Here is a 24160-nt window from a genome sequence, read left to right as displayed (position 1 = left end):
ATTCGAAATGCGTATTTTACACTATTATATAGTTATAACTCGAAGCAATTAAATGTAGACTTCTGCCCATAGTCAATAATATAACACATCACTGCAACAGAAAGGATTATTCGTTTCCCTAATCAATATTATATAGAACGGAGTTAAATTAAAAAAGTTTCGTTTGACTCAAGTAAAGTATAATTAATTAGCCCATCGCTTACTCAGAGTTTTAATTAAAAGAATGATAACGGGATGAAATTAACTATTGATCAAAACGTTGTATCAAAATAATATCTTATAATCATTCGAATGATCAACTAATGTACCTTTAGAATGAATCTTAAGAAGACATGTTATAGGATATCCGATTATAGGTCGATTATATTATCTACTGGGTGTTAAAGTTTAATCGTTCAATGATTATGCATTGAATATGAATAGATACATTATATGAGACACATTTGCAGAAGAAGAGTTTACATAATAGTATATCGCGTGTTACCAAGATTCGTATTTTTGAATTAAATAACAATAAACATAATAACAAAAGTTAAAAAATACATATAAGAGACGATTAAAAAAGAAAATTTTGATACATAGCAATATATATGCTGTACAGAATAAAACATTAGCAGTGATCGAAAATAGCATAAATGTAGTACCTATATCATATAGCAAAATATAAAAAATCTCCTCAAATAATTATTAAAATATTGTAAACACAATATAATATTAAGAAAACAGATAAGTAATGTTCCATTCAAACGCCTAGCACTTTTAAAATATTCTTTTTTATTATTTAAAATTTAAAATTTAACAATTATTGTTTAATTTCTTATTTATTTATTTATTTTTTTGTTTAGAGAAAAATATAATGTACTTAAGTTGTTTATTTTGACATTCACATCAGAAAATGATAGACCGTTTAAAAGTTGATGGATGTTGTTTAATATATTAAGTTGAGAAATTTTAAAATGTTAATGTCAATTGTTTTAGTATTATAAGGCAATAAATTTATTATGTACGTTTAATATTAAAATGTACGATTATTATAATAAATTAGAGTTATTCTTATATATTGAAGATATATCCATAATATTTAAAATATTTTATACATAATATATTATATATTCATATACATTACTATTAATTTAACTTTTGATCTAAATAATTTTTTAATATTATAATTCGTTTATTAAAAATAATTGAGTTTTAACAGGTGGTTTATTTCATTTTAATAGTATTGCCAATAATAATAAATGAAATAGTTACCTTTTAAATAATAACAGAGACATCTATTCATTTTTTAAAATCATAATTATATTATACTTCTCAACATTTGAGAAAAAAAATACTTAACTACAAACATTTTATCATTTTAGTGAATAAAGATATTATAATACCTATATATAAACTATAAATAAGAAATAAAAATATTATGGTCGACAGTTAATATTTTAATTCCCCAGTACTCATAGTATTTAAAAAAAATAATATATATATAATATATAAGTATAATATACTTAATATACTTGGAAGCTTTGCTCTCTGCTTTATAGCCTGTGATCGCCAACTCCCTCGGGTGTTATTACCAAAATGTAGTTTTTATTTCAAAACTCATAACTGTCATATTTTTTTAAAATTATCATTTATTTATTGATTGATATGACAACTATATAACACAGAACACTGAATAATATTTTAAGAACATTTTTTTTTTTTTTTAATAGACATATATTATATATTATATATTATACATATTATTTTATTATTGTACAACCTTATAATTTATGTATTATACATTGTTTTAATTAATTTACTTAAAGTTTGTTTCCGCTAACATTGAGAGAATATTTTAATTTACACTCATTATGAAGTAAAATTATATTAAATTATAACACTTAAAAATTGAAAAGTTTGGTTATTAGTTTTACAGACAAACAAGCAAAGTTTGTATAACTCTGAGAAAAGCAAGGATTGAAGCATGCTAATTGTATAAAATAATGTTTATTTTTTAACACTGGTAATAAAATCCTTTAAAAGCTTGATTTAGACCATTTAATATATTTATATTAATATGGTTACTATTCTACCTAGTAATTTAACTGGAATGGAAAATAGTTTCATAAAAATTATTTTGCTGTTGTTTGTAATTATAATACATATTTACTTACACCATGCATCTATTTTGGTAGTTAATTTTAATTAAAATTTATTTTTCTTAAATCTAGTATTTAATATATTTTATTTATTTTTATTTTTATACACTTTTTATATTAGAAATACAATATTGGTAAAGAATATTTTAATAACATTATTTTTTGACAAATTAATTTATTTTTAAACTTTTTTTCGATTGTACCTTGACAATAATGTATACTCAATAACTGAATCAATAATTTTATAATACGAGTAACAATGTAACAGTACCTACAATTATTTTTTAATTCTCAGTACTTAATAATACATTAAGTACATGTCAATTTCCAGAATACATATAAAGTTTTAGAATCTACAAATATTATCATTAAGTATTATTAAACAAACAGTCAATAAATTTAGCATATATACATATTATTTTTTTTTTAATCGTAACGAGAAAAATAATATTAATTTATGTATCTACCTATATGAAACTCGATAGATTCCGTTATGTGTAAAATGGAATTGAAAATAAAATAACAATAATAGGAAATACAATTAAAAATAAAAGCTTCTGGTATTAAAAAAAAAAAAAGAAAAAAAGTAGTTACATTATAATGAACTAAATGTTTCATTGTATTCAAACGGATATTTCACCGTAAATCTATAAAGAGACATTGAGATTAATTTACAACCGCCTGGCGTATACAATTAAATAAAACATTTTAAGAGCTGTGATTTCTTTCCACGAGTTCATTCCCTAGAGATAAAGATAATATATTTTACGGATTAATAAGTTTTAAATATAGACTACGCAAAATTTAAGTACAAAAATGGGTCACAATAAATGTGTTTTCTTTTACATATTATTTAATTACTATCTCAATTTTTTTTATTATTATTATTTAAAAGCATATTTTTCATTTGATACTATTGATTAATTAGTTTTTAGATAAAAAAAAAAAAATTCATTCTGCATCGACAGCCTGGTAGCGCACACTCATTTATATTACGCTCCCGATTTTTGTCCTACTGACTGTTGTGCATTTACTCCGAATCAAATAATAAATAATAAATTCATCAAACAAAGAAATAAAATTAAAATAATAACCGTAATAATGGAATTAAACATCAATTATCATTGTCGTCTTCTCCCTCACAATCACCACACCTATTACAAATGCAGATAAAAATAAATATACATTTTTTTAATCACGTTTACCCAGTTTGGTGCTCTAACCATAAATACTCTATTCTAATCGATAATGACGATACTGTTGATTTTGTAGAAACTCTAAATCGTGAGCATAATTTCTATTTTTTCTTAATATCGACCCCATTGGATGTGATAGTAATATTTTTTTCATCACCCTTTTACAGAAGAAAATCAAACAAAAAATCCTACGAAAAGAAGAAATTACCGCAATATCAAAATTTCCAACCTATGCCCATTTTCGAACTTAATGTGCATATTGTATTCCCATGTGTGTCAAATGTGGAAAAAATCATACCATCCATATTTTGCACAAAATCACTGGATCTTCTAGAAATATAGACTTTCTACAAAGAACTAAACCCTGCCGACTACAAAAGAATATGTCCAATATACAAACAACTGACCCACAAACACAAAAACATTTCAAACCAAAAACGTCAACAACCACCGCCATCCAATTTTGAACACCACCTTTAACAACCATCTACTGAAAACCTGACAAAACCACGTTCATATACAAATGTAACTGTGGGTCACCAATCATTCAAACTAAATCTTACTCTTATAAACAACAATGAAAGCTCATTTCTTCAATTCCTTGATGAATTTAAATCCATTTTAAATCTAATTATACCTCTACCACACTCTATACCATCTTTGTTCTTTCAATTATCTCATAAAACTTTGAGTTTAAAAATAACAATAATTATTCAGTATCAAACACAATGCCTTAACATTCACAAACACCTATATTATTTGTAAAAATGTATACAAAAGATTGATAGTTATTTTTAATTTAATATGGTTTTATATGCGTACATTTTAAAGTGTTGGCATTTTTTAATACTAAAAAATGATCAAGACGAGTATAAGTATCAAATATTTTATTATTTTAGTATTCACGACGATAGATATTAATTACAACAAACACATAGCATTTTTAATGATTGTACTATTTTTAATATTTTGATTACAGTATACGACTCTCTATTCTTTATGAGGACAAAAAAAATGTAGTACTATCTATATTCTATACCTAAACCGATGCAATCATAGAAGTGGAATTGTTTATCATACCGTTTTCAAAACATTCAAAACATTTATTATTTTCATCATATTGTGAAAAATCGCTTTAATTTTTTTTATATATACCTATTCACTACTACCTGCCTATATATTAGTAGATGAAATTAAAAACGACAACTAACCGTTTGATTGGACGGCGATTATTCTTATATGTAGTTGAATTTTTTTTACCCATAATGTCATGAGCCGTTTAAGCTACAATGTGTATGTAATTTACATTTTATTGCATTCTAGAATCTGTGTTTTGGGTCCTATTATAAAGATAACATCTGTAGACAAAAGTTGAAAAACGTGCACATATAACCTAACAGTATATAGCGACCTTGAAAATAAAATCTATAAAATATAAAGTCTATATCATTTTTTTTTTTTTTTTTAAATAAACGTTACTGAACATTTTGTGACTTTACATACATACATGTCTATAAAACAAAATAAAATATTATATATATATAATATAGGTACGTCGTTGAATACATGTGAGAATCGACTATTATATGAGTTTATCCGTTTTTAAATTTAATTTAGATGCGAATATTTTTTCTTTTTTCATTTAAGCACTGGACATTTTTTAATCACCACATTCTCTCGTGTTTAAATTTTTAATTGAGTTTAACAAGTTAAAGCAAAATAATACAGACCTAAAAAATATATTAAATTGAATGCAGTGTTTGCATGACGCACCAACACGGTGAAGTTGGTTCAGTTCGAATCGCATCGTTATATATATATATATATATATATATATATATATATATTCGAATAGTAATAATTTTAAGTTTAAAAAGAATATCATGTTCATTGTACATGTTAATTGACCTCCGTGAATATTGAGTATTAAATTAAATTAGTACGACCCTTTTAATAACAATGTAATCCCAAGTTATTCCAATTTAATGTATTTAAAAAAAATATATAAACGGTTTTTTTGTATTATTGTTATTATTAGACTTAAATACCGATATTATTTATATGATCATAGATTATTCAATGTAGAATTTTTTTAGTATATTTAAATAATCAATCGGAATTATTATTTCAATAAAAATACATTAATAAATTATCTTTAGTTATGTTCATTGTTCACAATATTATTAATACATTACTAGATTACAATAGATATTTTTACTTATATGTACATATGTAAATTATGCAATTTGTAAATATATTATATTATGTATACATTATATACATATAAACATAACATTTGTATTTATATTGTATATCTTATTCATGCGTATAATTGTGCATCAATTACCATAACATTTAGCTTTAATCCAATAATATACATATTATATTAATTCTAGGTACTTTAAGTCCGTAAATGATCAAGCTATCAATAATTTTCATTTTTATATTTTAATTAATATTTGTTTTAATTTGATGACATAATCATTTATTAACATTTATTTGTAGGTTAATTGCAATGATTTTCTATACAACCAAGTAGTGTTGAATTATAAAAAAACAACTTAAATAGTCCTTTAATCATATTTTATGATCTGATAAGTCACAAGAAACAAGAGATAATAAATTAATAATACCGTAAAACATAAAACGTATATAACCCAACAAAATTATAAACATAAAATTTGCTAATATTTAATAATAAAATTGAGAAAGTAGTTAAGCACTAGACAGTACATTTTGTCGGAGTCGAGTGCCCCTTGTTATTGAGCAAGTCACTGTAATGAACGTGTTAAATAAAAAGGTATTTAAAAATCATTGAATACGAAACACGTCTCTAAATTTAGACGATCTGTAAACCTATATTACTAAGTTTATTTAAATTGTTAACTTTATTAAGTTTGTATATTGTAACTATAATAAAAATGGATAATAATTTAAAATTAATCTAAATATTTTGAAAATCGTATTACGCATTACGTATTTATTATAATAGTACATACACACATTGCACAATATATTTTAATTTCGACAAAATAACTATTTACTCATCTTTATTCTTTCTATATTCGCTCAGAATCTAAACTTATATAAAAGATTTAATGAACTTTGAAGAGTAGTTTGTTGCATATTTTCAAAATATCAAATAAATCAAATCAGCTACCAGAAACTACCTTAAATTTTAAAGTAAATTTACTACCAAAAAATATAATGACTGACAAAAAAATATTGTAAAATAAATGAATCCTTTTCCTCCGGTAAAAAACAAAAAATATAGTGTAAATCATTAGATGAATTATTAAAATTATAAATAAAATCAGAACGTTCGAAAAAAGTTATTTTAATTGAAAAAAGTTTAATGGGATTTTTAATCTAAATGATTTAATTTCTGTTTAAATTTATGAAAATGTTTTAATCAGAATTAAACTTTTGATAGAACAAGGTGGCTTTGACATTAAATTAGAAAATTATTTTTTCAATTATATACTAATTTTTATTAAACAAACAAATTAAAACAATTTTTCATTAAAAAAAAATAAACATGACTTTTTATTGGATAATACGTTTTATTATTACCTTTTAAAAACAAAAAGTGACTTTATAAAAAACCTAATTTATTATAATAATATATTATAATGATTTTTACTATATTATTACGGTATTACCATTAGTATGTATTATTATTTTATTATATAATATATATAATAAATAAAAATTAATTAATTAAATATTATTATTTAATAATACTTTTAAATCGTGAATATGATCACTAAGAACATAAAAAATATTATTGTATATTCATAAAACAACGATATTTGGAATTCCATCGATTACTAAAAACGATTATAATATTGTCGAAAACACCAATACAATCGATATTCGGCCAGTTAAATTCTAACGAAAAGTATTTGCCATTGCTATTACTATGTGTTAACACGACTATCGCATAGAGTATACTATTGTGTTTCATAATACCATGATATATTATAATATATCGATATTTTTTCCAGAATAATTTCCTACGTCAAAAATTAGAAAGAACTACAGAGCTTTATGAATTCCAAAACATCAATCTATACTGAAACTGTATAAAGAACTCGTTTCTCTGCTCCAACCAATTTACAATATAAAATACATATACATATCAATTTAATGATATCTGATCGTCTGGATGGATATACATTGCAGTGCGTGTACGTTGTTCCGTGTGTATAGGTAGCAGCTTAAACGATGTTACAGACGAAATACGCGGTAGAAAGGAGTGTTTGTGTGTCGGTTAAATAAAGAGTGAAGCAGCGGATAAGGCGCAGAAGGAAGAAGAGTGGACGTGTATAGCTGTATGCATATTTATTCGTAAGTATATATATATACATACGTGTGAGTTACTTGGGACGTTTTACTTGCCTATACGAAAATGAATACGCAGACACTGCAAAATAATGGAATAGAAAGGTAAGGGTAATTCAACGAAGAGAAACGTTTGCATAGGAAATTCGGAAACCCCCTACAGTTATTGCGATTACAATATACCTACGGGTTACAATAAATTACATTACGTTATATATAATATAATATGTAACTATTACCTATTTGATAATATGATGTGTGTGTGTGTGTGGGTGTGTGGATTTGTTCACATCGTTTTATGAACTTAACACGATACGAGTTAATTAACAACAAACAATTTCGTCGGCAATTTATTTAATTCGTATCTTTATAAAACCAAGCTAATCTATTATTGACGTAACTGTTATAAAAGGAGCAAATATAAATGAAAACGGTGTGATATGATGATCAGCGTACATAATTGCCACCGTGGCGTGTATGTGTGTGCAAAATATACATAAATATTATGTACCTAAAATCGTATGTACGCTCAGTTTAAGAGTTAGTGGTGGCTTAATGATGTCTGCCGTTTTTAGAAGTAAGAGTATTGTTGGGTCGAAACCTATGGCGACATCATCATATCATCTATACAGCACAATTATTGAGCATATGACTGGCTACACATATACGGTTATGACTTATGACAATACGGTACTCAAATCCTTTTTCCAGATAAAAGGTTTTCCATAATAAGTTTCAATTATTATGAAAATCAATAAGTTTAAAATATTGTTGAAGGTTGAGGTAGCAATACAAACTACTCAGTGGAAAAGATGACGACGAATAAAGAGACGCAACAGTTATTATATTTTGACGTTATAATAATATAATAATAGTATAATTACCACTGATGACCAATATTTGTTATACGAATAATTAAACTGTCACGATATGATGTGTACCACGACCACAAGACAGACATTAATTTATTTCATGATCGTACTATACACGTATAACGTTAGTAAATATGTTTCGGGATAGTTGCATATACATAACAACGTCTATGTAGTCATTAAAATATGTACAATAAATTCTTTGAGTAAAATATACTTCAAACATCCTTATCTAAGAAATAATACTAACATAAATTCAGATGCTTTTTAAATACTTGTCATAAAATTGCCTATCTACGCTCCAAAAGGATAATTAGATGATTTATATAATATATAAATTTTACTTTATACGTTATATTAAACACTTTTAATTTATGTGTTTTTGATAAAAAAAAAAAAAAATATATATGAGAATTTCTTATTTATAATTTTAAACGATTTATTATTATGATTAAAAAAATATTCGATAGACACTGCGTTTTGGGAACAATTTTATGAACTTATCATTTAATGTTTCTTTTGTAGGAAATATATAATAATAATGTGTACATAATAAAATAGTACTTCTTTATTAGTCATATTTTTGATAAGCTTGGTCAGAATTATACCCTAAATCCTAATATTTACCTAATAAGAGTATAGTTAATAGTTATAAGCTTATTTTTAATTTAATGAGAAAATCGACTTATAACTTACAGAATAATCTTAATGTAGTATAAAAAGTTATAATATTATTATATTTTATTTTTATTTATTAGATTTATACTTTTTTCCAAAACTAATTTATGATAATTTGTTTAAAATCCATAGGTTCTAAAATTATTTTTCAATTAGATTCTTTAAGATACGCTTTTTAAGATTATGTATAAATTAAAATTATTTTCCTTGAGTAACGCCAGCATATAATTGTCAGAATTAAAAAAGATTTATTACAGTATATTATGTTGATGTAAACGATACACTTATCTGACACGATATTGTTATCTTATTCCTTTATTATAGTACACGATTCCTCGAGACAATCTTAGGAACGTTTAATATCTTCTTGAAGGGAATTACCATTTAAGACCGGTGGGAGTCTCTTAAGTCTTGCACAATTAAAGCAATTAAATAATTTACAGTTATTTGTAATTATCATGATGTTAATAATTTACAAACAAAATTTGTTTAGCCAGAAAAAAAATAATTGCATTAATAATTATAAAGAATATAAGTATATTATTCACTAAACTTTTTATCAAATATCGAGTTTATACTTTAAGATATACCTTAGAAGTTTATAATAAATTGCAGTAATGATTTTGAATGATAAATTACAAAAAATGTATAAAAATATATTTTGTTAGTCATAGTAGTCATACTTTCTATTTTTAATTCGAATAGTGTGCACATAATACATAATAGTATGATATACCTAAGCGTAAAGAAATTTGTAGGTACCTACCCAAAGAAAAAACGTCGCCTCAGTGCTTTATACAAATTATGAATCTAAAATAATGATTTCGATTTTTAGATATACATTCATGAAAACTGACTCATTACACTTCGAGGAACAAAATGAATAACGCTTCTGTTTAAAATATATTTACGGTCTAAATATTTTTATTATATACTTTGTAGATATCATGATACCTACTGATTTAATTCATAGTAAAAAATTATAAATACTGAATAATGAATAGTTAAATATCTTATTGGTATAATGTAACTTACACCTACATTTAAATTAATGTCTGAATTTTATGTATATAAAAAAAAAATTCTTGTATTAAATTATATAATACACATTACACATACTGTTGGTATAATTTTTAAATCTTTGTTTTTAAGAAATTTTAAATAAGTATTGCTGTCTTTGTGCATATCTACAATGTGTTTACACGTAGGTAATAAATGAATAAATATACTTGAACCAGAAATATAGGCCAATTCCGGTTTAAGTGTTTTTCCAGAATATTTTAGACGATACAGTTAATTAACTTCTTAAATGATACAATTTTGTCTATTATATTTGTATATAACTTTTTATTAATAGATCCAAATTTAAAGTATCCTACAACGCATTGGTTATATTCTTTAACATTTTTATGCAAATTGACTTAAAAACATTAAAAATAATTTCTATGTAAGCACTGAAGTTATGATCTATAATATATTGTGGTATAGTTAGGCTGTCACGAGAAAATAAAAATGAAAACAAAACAAAAAACAAAAAGACGAGCATCGATTTATTCTAATTGGATTTAGTTTTTATTTTCACGAAGAAGCGGCAACGTATTTTGGAAGAGCACACACGAGCTCTTGATTTTTCATTACAACAGAACGCAACAAACTTTATACTGGGTTTTCACATTACATTAATCACTAGGTAAACGTCTGCAAACCCGGAATAATAAAAAAAAAGACTAAAAATAAACCTACTTGTACCGTCTACGTCTAATCGATCACTTGGACGGGTGAAGGTCTCAAACTTTTCGTATAACAAAACCTAATAGGAAACAATGTAAGAAGGATAAAAACATAATAATACTAACCCATATTATATAAATATAACTTTTAACCTCTTAACCTGCACCGTAGTATTACAAATGGAAAATCTAAACCAATAAAAATTATTTATATATATAAATCAATTATAATAACATCGATACAATTAAAATTAGTAAATTGCTCTCAAACAATAATACCATATATATATATATATATATGTGCAAATGTGTAATTAATATATTATAATGTGTTCGCATGAATATCGTAGCAATGTTCAATTAATATTATTTTCCCTGTATACCAATATAATATACACCTATAAACTACACATATATATATATAATAATATGTATATACTGTGACATTTATATTATACCTACAATACCCATAGTTGTAATCATATTTATTACTTTACTAAGTTTCAAACATATTACATAATGAAACATTTTACATTTTTTTAGTTCATATTATTTTAGGTATTATATAATTTATTTTTGTAATAAATTATTGGCCATTTATTACTTTTAGATGATTATAAATCATATACAAGGATGGTTATTTGAAACTTCAGAATAATATAGTTTATGCGATTTCATATTGTTATATTAATGTTATAATATAATTATTTGTCAAGAGAAAAATCACTAATAAAAAAAAATTATAAATACCTGGTGTTCACTGTAGATGCGAAATATAATATTATCAACCATATTATTTAATAAGTAATATGCAATATGCATGGCGATTGATGGTCATTAATATTTTATAATTAAGATTAAAGTTATTTTAAGTTTCTTTTACTCGTAAAAATGGAATGGTGCTCGACCGGAATTTAAATAAACTTTTATTATTTTATTAAAAATCATAAACATTGCGTTTTTAATTCTTAAAAATCTTTCGCTAATTCAATAAAATATATGTATTGAAATATATAACATATTATAATACTCGACGTCAATAGTTTCATTGATCAGAAGCTATAATATAAAAAATAAGTAAATAGCTAATGAATTATTTCATTCAATTATTAGTGCAGTTTGTATTTATAGTGTTGAATATTCAATGAATTTATATCATAGTAATTGAGCGTATAGCCACGGGTACTAACTACAGATATATAGTTGTTTGGTTAATAACTTCCGCAAGTTCCTAATTGTTGGCGAACAGCTTTAAGTTTAGTTTTATAAATAGTTGTATTGAAGTCGTATAATTCACCACCGTGAATTTCACACAACCGTGTTAGTACGAGTAGGTGTATAATTATAGAGAGAGTTCCGTGATATATAGGATAGGGGCCTTGCGGTAGACATAGAGTTCGGGGACATGGTCGATTAGAGCGAAAAACCTACCAACAATACCTTCTCATAATATTTTGTTATAGAAAAATTGTAAAACATTTATTATTTAAATTATGTATGTACAGTACCATATACATACATACAATTAATAAAACGAACGATTCAGAAAAATAGCTATTACGTTATTTATAAAATGTACATGTTTTTTTTCTTAAACCATATAGCTAGTATAGCCTGCAGGGGCGAATAAGCCTAACGGGAAATCGTGATTTTCCAGGTGGATCCCTGTCCGTACCAAATTTTAAGGCCTACCAGGTAAAACACGGTCTTTTATGTTTTAATTGTTATTATTTATTAATAGGGCTCGGATTTTAAAGCATATTAAGCAAATAAAAAGCACATAATTGTTTTAAAAAATCAAAAACAAAAATTAATATGAACTAGTTATAAAAATGAGTAAAAACTTGATTTAAATTTAAAAAAATAATTAACTACCGTGTATTTTCCTTGATTTGCAGTAGTGAAACTCACTCTATTGTCAGACAGGATATTTAACATTCAACATAAAAACTAACTCTCTGCATCCACTGAAGTCAGAAGTGATCTATACATAGTACTATATATATATATATATATATATATACTTCATACAAATGGTTTCAAATTATAACACTAAATCTTAAATTTTGAAGTGGTCGATATGGGTGTTAAAAGCATACTGACCAAATAGGTCCTGCAGGCTATATGTAGATCGAAAATCTATATGTTTAATAAAAAAATCCGATAACGAAAATAAAAATAAACATTTAGTCCGCATTCTGGGTTTTTACGTTTCTTATTAAGTCAATTTTTTATTATTAATACAGTAGTATAATTAATATATAAAAGCCAAAAGCCATAATTATAATATCGATCTATGTAAAATTTGGAAACAGTTCGTTTTATTGGTATTTGCAGGTGTATAATTAATAGTGAAATAAATAATTATGCGCTTACGGTTCTACGCTCATAATACATAAACTTGTGGTTTTCTATAGTATGTATGTTGTAGATAATGAATATAATATATTGTCTATATTATCATTATTATAGTGATGTCGTAATATCGTATATTTTTAGAGTATAATCGTGGCAAGGAAGTGAGAATATCGTCGATTACAAAAACCTAAGTATGTACAAAATCATTCGATTGTTCAATTTATAAAGCTAGGTTTATAATTTAATAATGTTAATGAGTATTGAAAAATAAATCTTAACTAAAAATAGCAATAATGATATTATTGGTAAATTTGCTACCTCAAGTGATTTATAAAAAAAAATAATATATTAATAATTATGACTGAATACCATTATAAGAAAATAAAATAATATGAGAGTAAGGTATACACTTGTTTTATGAATGCATTCCGAGAAAAATAATTTTGAGCCTTTAAATTTAATTCTCGGTGACATAAAATAGCCCTATCTATCTCTAAGTATAACGTATTATGAATATCAGCAGAATTATAATCAGAAATAATACGATAAGGAATACAATATTCTCATAACGTACTTAGTGGTTGAACTAGAGGGTGAAAATATTGTTTGACTAAAAGCAAAATGAATAAGTTAGCTAAAGAACTGGATAGAAACAATGATGAATTTGATATTATTTTATTTTTAACTAGTTATATACTTTGTTAATAACTTTATACCAATATTTTAAGCTATTAATTGGAATCATTCTCAATTAATAAATATATTAATATTAATATGTTTAGTAGTTATTGAAATATAATTAAGAAACGCGAATTATTCAGGTATTATTTTCACAATATAAAATATGCATATTATCCTAAGTTTATGTTAAACGACAGTTTTAACGAACATTTGATTACCTACACATTTCAAGTAACGTCAAAAAAATATTATAGGTTCTCATTAGAAATTCGATAAATTTTACCAATTAATAAGAATTATTATACTTTATAATATATTATATATCTACTGAATTTAAATACACAAATAGTTAATGCTGTTAATATATACCTACGATAAGCTCATAATAATTTTTACTATACAATGACAAAATATAAATAAATTGACTAATTTAACATTATTCATTCAATTTTTATCTACTAATTCGTTTCTCTAATCAGTTAAATCCTTTGTGTGATAGTTACCTATAATATATTTAATTTAATTAATCTGCAAACGAAACAATAATATAATATTGAATCAGTGTCTCATTCACGGAACCAGAGTTAAAATTAATTTTAAAGTCTACGGAATGAGAAAATTAAAATTAAAACTAAATAATAAAATGATTGCGTCATCGGCGAGAAAATATTATAAACTTTTTCACGTTTACAACCTTCGCCTCTCGGCGTATTTATTATAGCAAAATCAAAAAGTACCTAAATGATCAACACAAATAATCGTTTGCCCACACTGCCTTAATAAGTTAATAGCGTTGATTCTAACTGAACAGTGATTACATTATTATAACATACTATATATCGTTGTTCGGCGACGATAATATGACTAACTATCGTTAATGTGTATGAAATATGTAATGTTATATAAAATGCGTAACGTTTGTTTACATAGTATACATATAAACCGTTTAATATTTAAACTGCATAAAAATAATATTTTAATATCGTAATTGCCATGCACGATTTTTTACGGCAAATGGGAAGAGAAAAAAATCACTTACCACCGTTGACGCGACAAATGAGCGCAATGCCGTCGCCCTCGTCGAGTGGACCGACCGTCATGTTCAATTGCCTTCCCAACCTATCGAACACCACCGGATGATCGGGCGGCACTGAAACAAAATAACACGAACACCATTAATCAATTAGATCATGACGTCATTATTAAATGCAATATTATTATTATTATTATGCGTATACCAAATAGGTACCTATTATAATAATATAGTGTAATTATTTTGGGACGACAATTTATATATAACAACGACACGTGTATAAACGGCAAATGATGACGCGGTCAGTCGTAAATATTAAATCGCACGAGTCTCTTCTATTATCATCGTGTCCGACAACGCCAAAAACCGACGGAAATCGATGCGGTGAACCCAAGTGTCAGTGGCTGGCAGGGCGGTAGTGCACGACCAGCAGAGTTAGAGGACACTCTATATATAGTGGATGACGGCACGAGGATTGTGTGTGTGTGGGGGGAAGGGATTTGGGAAACCACCGTAGACACGACAATTGTTCGACTATTGTGTGTCCACGCGGCTTCCCTTTCCGGCCATATCTTGGACCGGAGCTATTATATATATATTATTTCCACAAAGCCAACTTCCCCGCTATATACCGTCACTACCTACCAACACCACTATTCTACCACCACGCTATCAGCCTCGTCGTCGCACTTCTCCACCGCAACTAAACAGCGAAGATGACGACAATGACGACAACGATGACGACCGCTATACCCACCTTTTATAACCAGATATATTATATATATCACCGACTACCACACCCGTGGTATTTACCATGATTCGAACAATGTTCTGTAGTCGTTCTTTCTCTCTGTACATTATATACTCGACAATGTTCGCGTACCGTTGGGATGGAAAATCATTGTTGCGCGATCGTGGACCAATGAACCTAATCAACTGGCAGTGGTATAGTGCCGACCCTGCAGCGGACGGTCTGGGAAAACGACGCGTATACGATTTATAGATATATATACATTTTCCTTTCAGCGGAACAATTTGCACCGGTCATTTGTAGTGCGTGGCTAAAGCTCTTCCGGTGGAAAAATTACAAATGGACTTGGGCCACCACCGCCGTATAGTCGGTTAACAATAACGTGTGCCCTGCGACGCGCAATTTGTCGATGCCTTTCGCCACCCACACCGACCGCCAGCAAGCTCGTCCAATCGTCACCGCCGACTTTTGTAGTAACAGCAGCTGCTATGTATGTTCATACATACTTACACCACCATCATACGGTAAAGCGTTTTGGACCTATTGTAATTAGAACAGAGGAGCCGTTTAAGGTCTAATCCTCTCTTCATCCGTCCGACCGTTTCACTACCTACGATACTCATGATAGAGTACGATGTAATATATCAATAGTACCCATATTGGACAAGCAAAATATATGGTACAGCAGTATGTGTAAAACGTGCGTTGAGATAATAACACTTAATCATCAGCTACAAAGACTAATTTGATTTAGATAAATACTTCAGTATGGTAATAAATCGACAGATCAAATAGTATCATCGGTATATTATATGAAGTCGTTGTACTTATGAACTATAACAGTTATTGCGTATTGTGCTAATACCTAGTTCTATATAATACTCACCTAACGGAACCCTAATTCGGTTTTAAGTTATATTATTTATTGTTTGCAGAAAATTAAATCAACATAAAATTCTAAAAAGTCATCAGAACTACCTATATATTAACTCCGTAATTACTCGAATAAAACTCAAACTGCAGTGGATGTTTGTGGTCTTTTATACATCAACGGACAAATCTATGCGGTACGAATAAAAACGGTAGACTAACACTGTATTTATATATATATATATATCGCCGTTATCATAAAGTCGTTACAAATACCAATATAAAACAATATCACGATTATAATAAATGTATACAGAAGTCCCCACTTATTACAATAGTATGTTTTAATAGTAATCGTTTTTACTACTATAACACTGTAGAACAATATCATTATGACGACAATTTCTATGATAAATGACGCATGTTATCTACACCGAATTCGTCTTAAAACCAAGTTATCCGCGTGAAACTATTGTAATATATTCAGCAGAATATTAACATTATCCAAGATTAGTGCATATTTTATACGAATGCATTAGTGTACACTGTATACATTTCAAACGATTAGTGTACATAGTGATGTTGCCCTTATAATCATGTATTAAGCAAGTGCGGTACGCATTATTAGTACGTTGATACGCGTTTTAAACGACTGTATATTATTTATGTAATGGTTAAGACAGATCATAAATATTGAAATACATGAATAATTTTACTAGTCTTGAAAATAAATACAACGACGGATATAGACGGTCTGCAGCTGGTTTCTATTAGTATTTCAATAATACCAACCCTTCATAATTTTTATCCCCACCTCCTCTGATAAATATCATATCATGCTAATATATTTTCACATCCCTTGGCCGACAGTTAGTAATGTTAGGTTAAATTTTCATAAAACGATTTCTTTATATTATTCTGGAGCCTATAAAAATTATGATGTTAAAATATTTTTATAATTTTACTATTATTACGATTTAATTCTAAATATGATATGATTGTGTTGCGCCTGTAAACATACTATTATTATACATTAAAATGTATTAATGAATACCTAAAATAATATCAACCTACAATTAAAAAAATATAGGTATATAATATATATTAAAAAATTCCATTACTATCGGTAGTAAAATCATGGTTTGGAATTAATACTTAATATGATAATAATAATAATAGTTTATTTCAACCTCAACTTTTTTTTTTAAATTAAAAATTATTAGTATACAAATTATATTCCCTTGTAAAAAATAAAATGTGCAAATATGTAACACAATTTTCATTTTGTTGAAATTCTCACATGTAATAATAAATAATAATAATAATAATAATAATAAAACGAATATAATTTTTAAAACGAACACTTGTTCTGACAACTAAAAAATGGCACGTGGATTACTCGGAATTTATTTTTTTTTTACATGAATATTATTTAGCTTTACTATAAAATTCCAATAAAATTATATTTGACAAGTCGGTCAATAGAAAAAAAAATAATAATAACAACAAAAAGAAAAATCGTACCGGGATCGTTCAAATACCGGTGTACTGTTTTTTCTCATTTGTCTAATTGAAAAATATTTTGTCAGTGGATAAGATATTCGAGAGAGTGGAGTTTCCCCCCAGCAGCATTCAAGTGTATATAGCGCTTCACGACAAAATTCCTCAGTTATTTTCCACCGCTGAGAACCAAGGAATATTCAATTACTTTCCCGGAGCGTCGAAAGAAATTGTTTTTTTCACCCGTCACCCTTCGTTGTCCTGGCAAGCTAACAATCAAAAAGACTCATAAATAGTAAGTCATCCCATAGGTTTTGATTTAATATATTAAATTGCACGGGTACTTACCTATATTATCAGTGTTTGGAAGAGTGACAGTAAAATATGTGTTTGTATTTGTGCTTAATATGTAACACGAAACAAGACCTTTAAATTTCTCTAGCTAAAATTAAACGCTGAGCATGGAAAATAATAATATAGCATATTTATAAAATAAGTTTTCATTTTTAAAAATAACTTTACTGAATATTAAAAATATGTATAAAATTATAAAATGAAATGTTCCTTTCAGTATATTGTTATGTATAACTATATATTTGTATATAATTTTGCGTTTTTTTGAAATATTTTTTATAGGCAAATAAAAATGTAATATCAAATAATTATATATAAACTTAAGTAATAAAACAAAACATAATAATTTTTGTAAGATCTTATATAATATTTTAAAATAATGTATGTATGTTAATATATACCTATAATTATTAATTAATATATATTCCATTTTAAATTTATTATCGAACTCAAAAGTAAACATATGCTATGAAGAGGTACTTACAATCTTTAATTTTTATATAGGTACTTAATAGCGTTAAATGTCATAAATATGCAAAACAGATTTCAGCTATAATAATGACGTATATTTTGTGGCTTACGGATTTTTCCTACTTAGATTGATCATAATTGCCCAAAAATAATAATATGTAAATTCTGCAAATTGCAAGCTATGTATAACACGTGAAAAAATCACGTTGAACCTTGAACATTAGCTATATTATCGTCATAATATTAAAACGGTAAATTATAAAATACTTTGTACAGCCGTCATTAATAAGGTACCTATCAACTATCATATACCTACTATACAATTCAACGATGAGTGACAGTATGAGTGTTAAATAACTAAACTATATACTATAATAATATTACGATGAACATAATATAGTAATTAGTAAGTATTACAATAAAACTAAAACAATTTATTGAAACAGTATAAATAATAGACAGATTTCGGCATGATAATACGTCATGGTGTCAATAAGTGAAGTAATAAATACTAAATAGATTATTATCACGATTAGAATAAATAGAATGTATTTAAAATAATTGTTTTTTTTTTTTTAATTTTAAACATGAATTTAAAAAAAAATTGTATAGTAATTTTTCCTATGAAACATAAATTTTGTTTTTGAATCACAGTATAATATAATACAATTATACGGTGTAGATAATATAAGAATAATATAACTTTATACTGAATCTATAATATATCACACTTGAAACAAAATATAGTTATAAATAAATTACCTAAGTATTCATTTTGTATTATTGAGAAAAAACTGTTTTTTTTTTTCAACCACGATTATAATATTATAATAATATGTAGGTATAATCATGCTTATTTTGCAATAATAACTATTAATTTATTTTAAATATATATATTTCCCTACGACCAACCCATGCCACTCACAAATATATTAATTTATATGTGTTTCTATAATCTATTTATCTATTTATGATCAACATAATACATTTATTCACCAAATTTACATCGTAATTCAGTAGTTCTAACTATTCTAAATCATAATTTAAAAATGGTGTTTCGAAAATATTCATAACTGAAGTAATTAGTCTATTTTGAAAACAATCTGCTTGTTTATACATTTATAATTGAAATAATATATATATTTTTTTTATTATTATTTATCAATATTCAATGAAAAATATAGGATTTTGTCTTAGTGCGGGAAATTTGTATTCGTCTAAAGCTCACAAATTCAAGGGGCGCTTTACCCACTCATAACAAGTTGTACTTGTTACGACTTCCATTATAAACTCAAAAGTCAAAATACGTTGGCAAAATATTATATTTAACCCATCACCTGAGAAATTAAATAAGTTTCGCTAAATCAAAATATAATACCTTATTCAGCCGTGCTTAACAAAAACGTAGTAATTCCAAAATGTTAATTGTTCAGAAATCGTGTTTGAAATGTTTTCAACTTTTTTAAAGTTAAAAACTCATGTAATAGCAACACTTTATTCAACTTTGAGTTAATGTTCATAAACTTAATTTCACTAACATAAGTTAAAAATTAAATTTATATTGCAATATTTTTTTATTAATGTACATTCAAATTTATTTACTCATTTTTAATTTATATACATTTTATAAAAAGAATCGCATAGTAAGTACACACTTAAAGGAGTTATTTTTCAAATTATTCAATTGTTTATTAAATGAATATAAAAAAACACATATTTTATCTTATTTTACTTTTAAAGTAAAAAGGTAATAATTACCATTGTGTATAAATTTAATTTATAAGGCGCATAATTTTGCTTATTATAAATATTAAGAATTTAAGCATTATTAGTAATTCTTATTACTTAATTATAATACTACTAATGTATAGTCGTGGATTTTAAAATGTACCATACACTTTAATTTTTAGGTATAGTATACCTAAAATTCAACTTTCTATTTTTTAGACTCTACTTATTAATATAAATTCGATATTTCGACGACATATTAATAAAGTCAATCTATAAAGCCGTAGTGAGATCCGTCAGTGCTTATAACTAATTAATATATTTCGATTCTAGTAAATTCTTAACCACTCCATATACTTTTTACTTGGTTTCAAATAAGATGTAGAATGTAAATAGGTATTTGAATATCAATACCAATCTTTTTTAAACTTGTCAACAAACTAATGTTATAAGTTATAACATTATTTGAATTGAAATGTAATCAATAAAAACCACAAACCGACTTCTTGAATAATATCATTATAATATTATTTTCATTTTTATAAATAATTATTTTATCAAAAACTAGAATACAACTAATATTAATATAAGTCAATCAATTTTGTATTGTACAATAAATAATAATAAACAACTCACCGTATAGAATATCTTCTAGAGTTTTCATTAATGATGAACTTTTAAATATAATATGATAAAATATTGAAATATGAATAGGTACTTAACATAATATTATGATCTACCACCAAATATATTATATGAATATATTGATAGGAGTTAAGTTTCGAATCCTATTTTCAACTAAAACATGTCTTTTATTTAATAATAATAATGTAAATCAATTTTCAAAACTATTGCTACCGCTCAGCATAATATTATTATAACGTAATAATATATTTTTTCTCCTTATACACGATGACATCATACTATGACAACACTGATACAACTGAATTTAAAAAATATGTACTAAATCGATATTTCATAGTTGCGGTCACGGTTTAAGATAGATCTTAAACCGTGGTTGCAGTGTTATAACTGTTTTTGTTTCCATAGGCGGAACGTTACGAAACGTTCTTCGTTGCAGTGTTATCATTATTGTTATCACAATACAAATACTATTGATACAATTTAACGAAATTAAATTTCTCGTACATGTAAAACTAAGAGTATAAATTGCAAACGTCGAATAAACTGTTCAGCTAATTAGACAATAGATATTATCTACTATAACTTTTATGCGTGACACAAAGAGAGGTAACAACATAACCATAATTCGTATAATAATAAAAAAAAAAGAATAAATTAGTTTACTTTGAATTTTAATTGATTTTTGGAAATAATAAGTATTGCAGTCGTGGGTAATGATAATATATACGACTTTTCCATAACTCGGGATTTTCCGAAATTCTATCAGTTATATACGACGTATTGGTTACTTAATCGTATCGTCTTCGTATAGGTCATCGGAGTGTTACGGTTTGACAGAAAACTTCGGATCGATTCCTGTCGGGTTATAATAATATATTATCTATAATATTTTCGCTATTTATACGCCGTACGAATCCAATCGAACAGACTATACATGCCGTAGACATATTTCGATGATGTAAACGCGACTTCCCCCGTCGCGATGCTATGTCCGAGTACGACTGCAATACTATATTATAGAGCAGGTATACTCGTATAAACGCGAAAATAATATAATATTACGAAGTCGACGTATAAAATGCACATGACTGCTTCGGCCGAGGAACGGTTGCCATAGAGAAATCCACCGAAAACAAAAATAATATAGAACCGAACAACTGGCCTCGTGTAATACGCGGAATGTGTGTTACGCGGGTTAGATATATAATATACTATTTCAATAATATAACTATACCTATATTATATTATACGAGTATATTAAATTGACGTCACAATGAGATAACGTCAAGGTATTACACGAAAATATATATCATATTTTCCTACACTTGTATATATTTTATAAAGTCATTTCGCAGCGCTTTTACGGTGAAGTAAGATTTGCAGTCGTGTGACGGCGAAGGGCTAACACAGTCCCAGGCGACAGAATATTACAGGTTCAGTGTTCACAATCTACAAGCCTAAACAATCATCGTTCGTCCATCGAGAAACATGAACATTTTTTATCATATTGCTATTTTATGAACAGTCAATCTGGATTATCTTACTAGTTATTATTATATTATTTAATTTCATGTAACTATTGTAATCGCGCTTAGAAAAATATCTTTAATGAAAAATTAACACCGTACCTATTGCTTTTTTTTTTAGTTTTAAAAACTTTGTCAAAACACAATCACGCCATCAATATTATCATTTTAATTTTATATTATTTTAAATTGTAATTAATCATTAATTTTTTTGTAATTTAAATTTTCCACCTGTCTATACTATAATATATCTATATAAATATTTAAACTTGACTTTTCAGCGAAATCATGTTTCTACATCAATATTGCTTATGTATAATAAATACAAAATAGTCAAATTTCAATTACGTATAGAACTCATGAAGATTATAATTGACAGTACCTATATTATGTAATGCACTTTACAATGAATTTATTTTAAATTTTAAAGTTGAAAACAAACTCCAATATTATACACACATTTATTATGAAAATACAATGATGGTCGATGGATATATTATTTTTATATAGGTACCTAAAATACTTTAATGGTATACGACTGTAAAATTTTTATATTAATAAATAATTTAGTTTCAAATTATGTATTTAATTCGGGTCTACTACTGTTTGAATATTTTATTAGCTTAAACCCTAAATATTTCAGTATTGTCAATATTATACATAAGTATGAATGAAAACAAAATGAATTCCCTTTAAATATTATAATGCATCTACAACCCGAGACATATACCTACAGCCATAAATATGGTTCCTATGCACATAATTCCTAAATATACAGTAAAACGCTACCAATAGATGCTTAATGCATCTTATACACGTAAAGCTTGTATCGTTCGTTTAAATTCATTAATGTAATATCTTCTAAACTGAGTATTCTCGAGGAAATAGTTGAGCTATATTATGGAAAATTAATGTTATGAACACAATTTAGCATCATCCAAAGTAACATCATGGACATTTATTTTTCATCAAAAAAGAGTATAGGTACCTGTATTATGTATTATATAATGTAATATTTTAGAAAAATAATATATGATGATATATTGTATGCGAGTACTTGTAATAAAAGTAAAGTGTACAGTGGTATTGTGTATCGCACAACAACGATTCATTATGGGGGTTATATATACTTCTTATTTTTTAGTATCCTTTATTATAATCGCCCTGCAAGGACTCCGAAACCAATGTTTTTCTAAACGCAATGTCCGTCCAAGATAAAAACGATTTTAGCAACGGTGGTTGTACCGGTCGGTCTTTTTCGTAACCCTATACCAGTATACCC

General features: G+C 26.1%; 1 protein-coding gene across 4 annotated transcripts in view; it reads right to left on the bottom strand.

The window, feature by feature from the left end:
* LOC114130276 (B-cell receptor CD22-like) overlaps positions 1–24160 on the bottom strand; it is a 332047-nt gene that overhangs the window by 99358 nt on the left and 208529 nt on the right. For all 4 annotated transcript variants that reach the window (XM_050204078.1, XM_050204079.1, XM_050204080.1 and 1 more), the window contains one exon: positions 15040–15150. In XM_050204078.1, the coding sequence (XP_050060035.1) occupies positions 15040–15150 (111 nt within the window). The remainder of the gene's footprint in view (positions 1–15039; positions 15151–24160) is intronic.

The sequence above is a fragment of the Aphis gossypii genome, chromosome 3 (genome assembly GCF_020184175.1).
Source record: "Aphis gossypii isolate Hap1 chromosome 3, ASM2018417v2, whole genome shotgun sequence".
Taxonomy (NCBI): Eukaryota; Metazoa; Arthropoda; class Insecta; order Hemiptera; family Aphididae; genus Aphis; species Aphis gossypii.
Note: the sequence above shows the minus strand (reverse complement) of the source record. Positions and strands in the feature narration are given on the sequence as shown.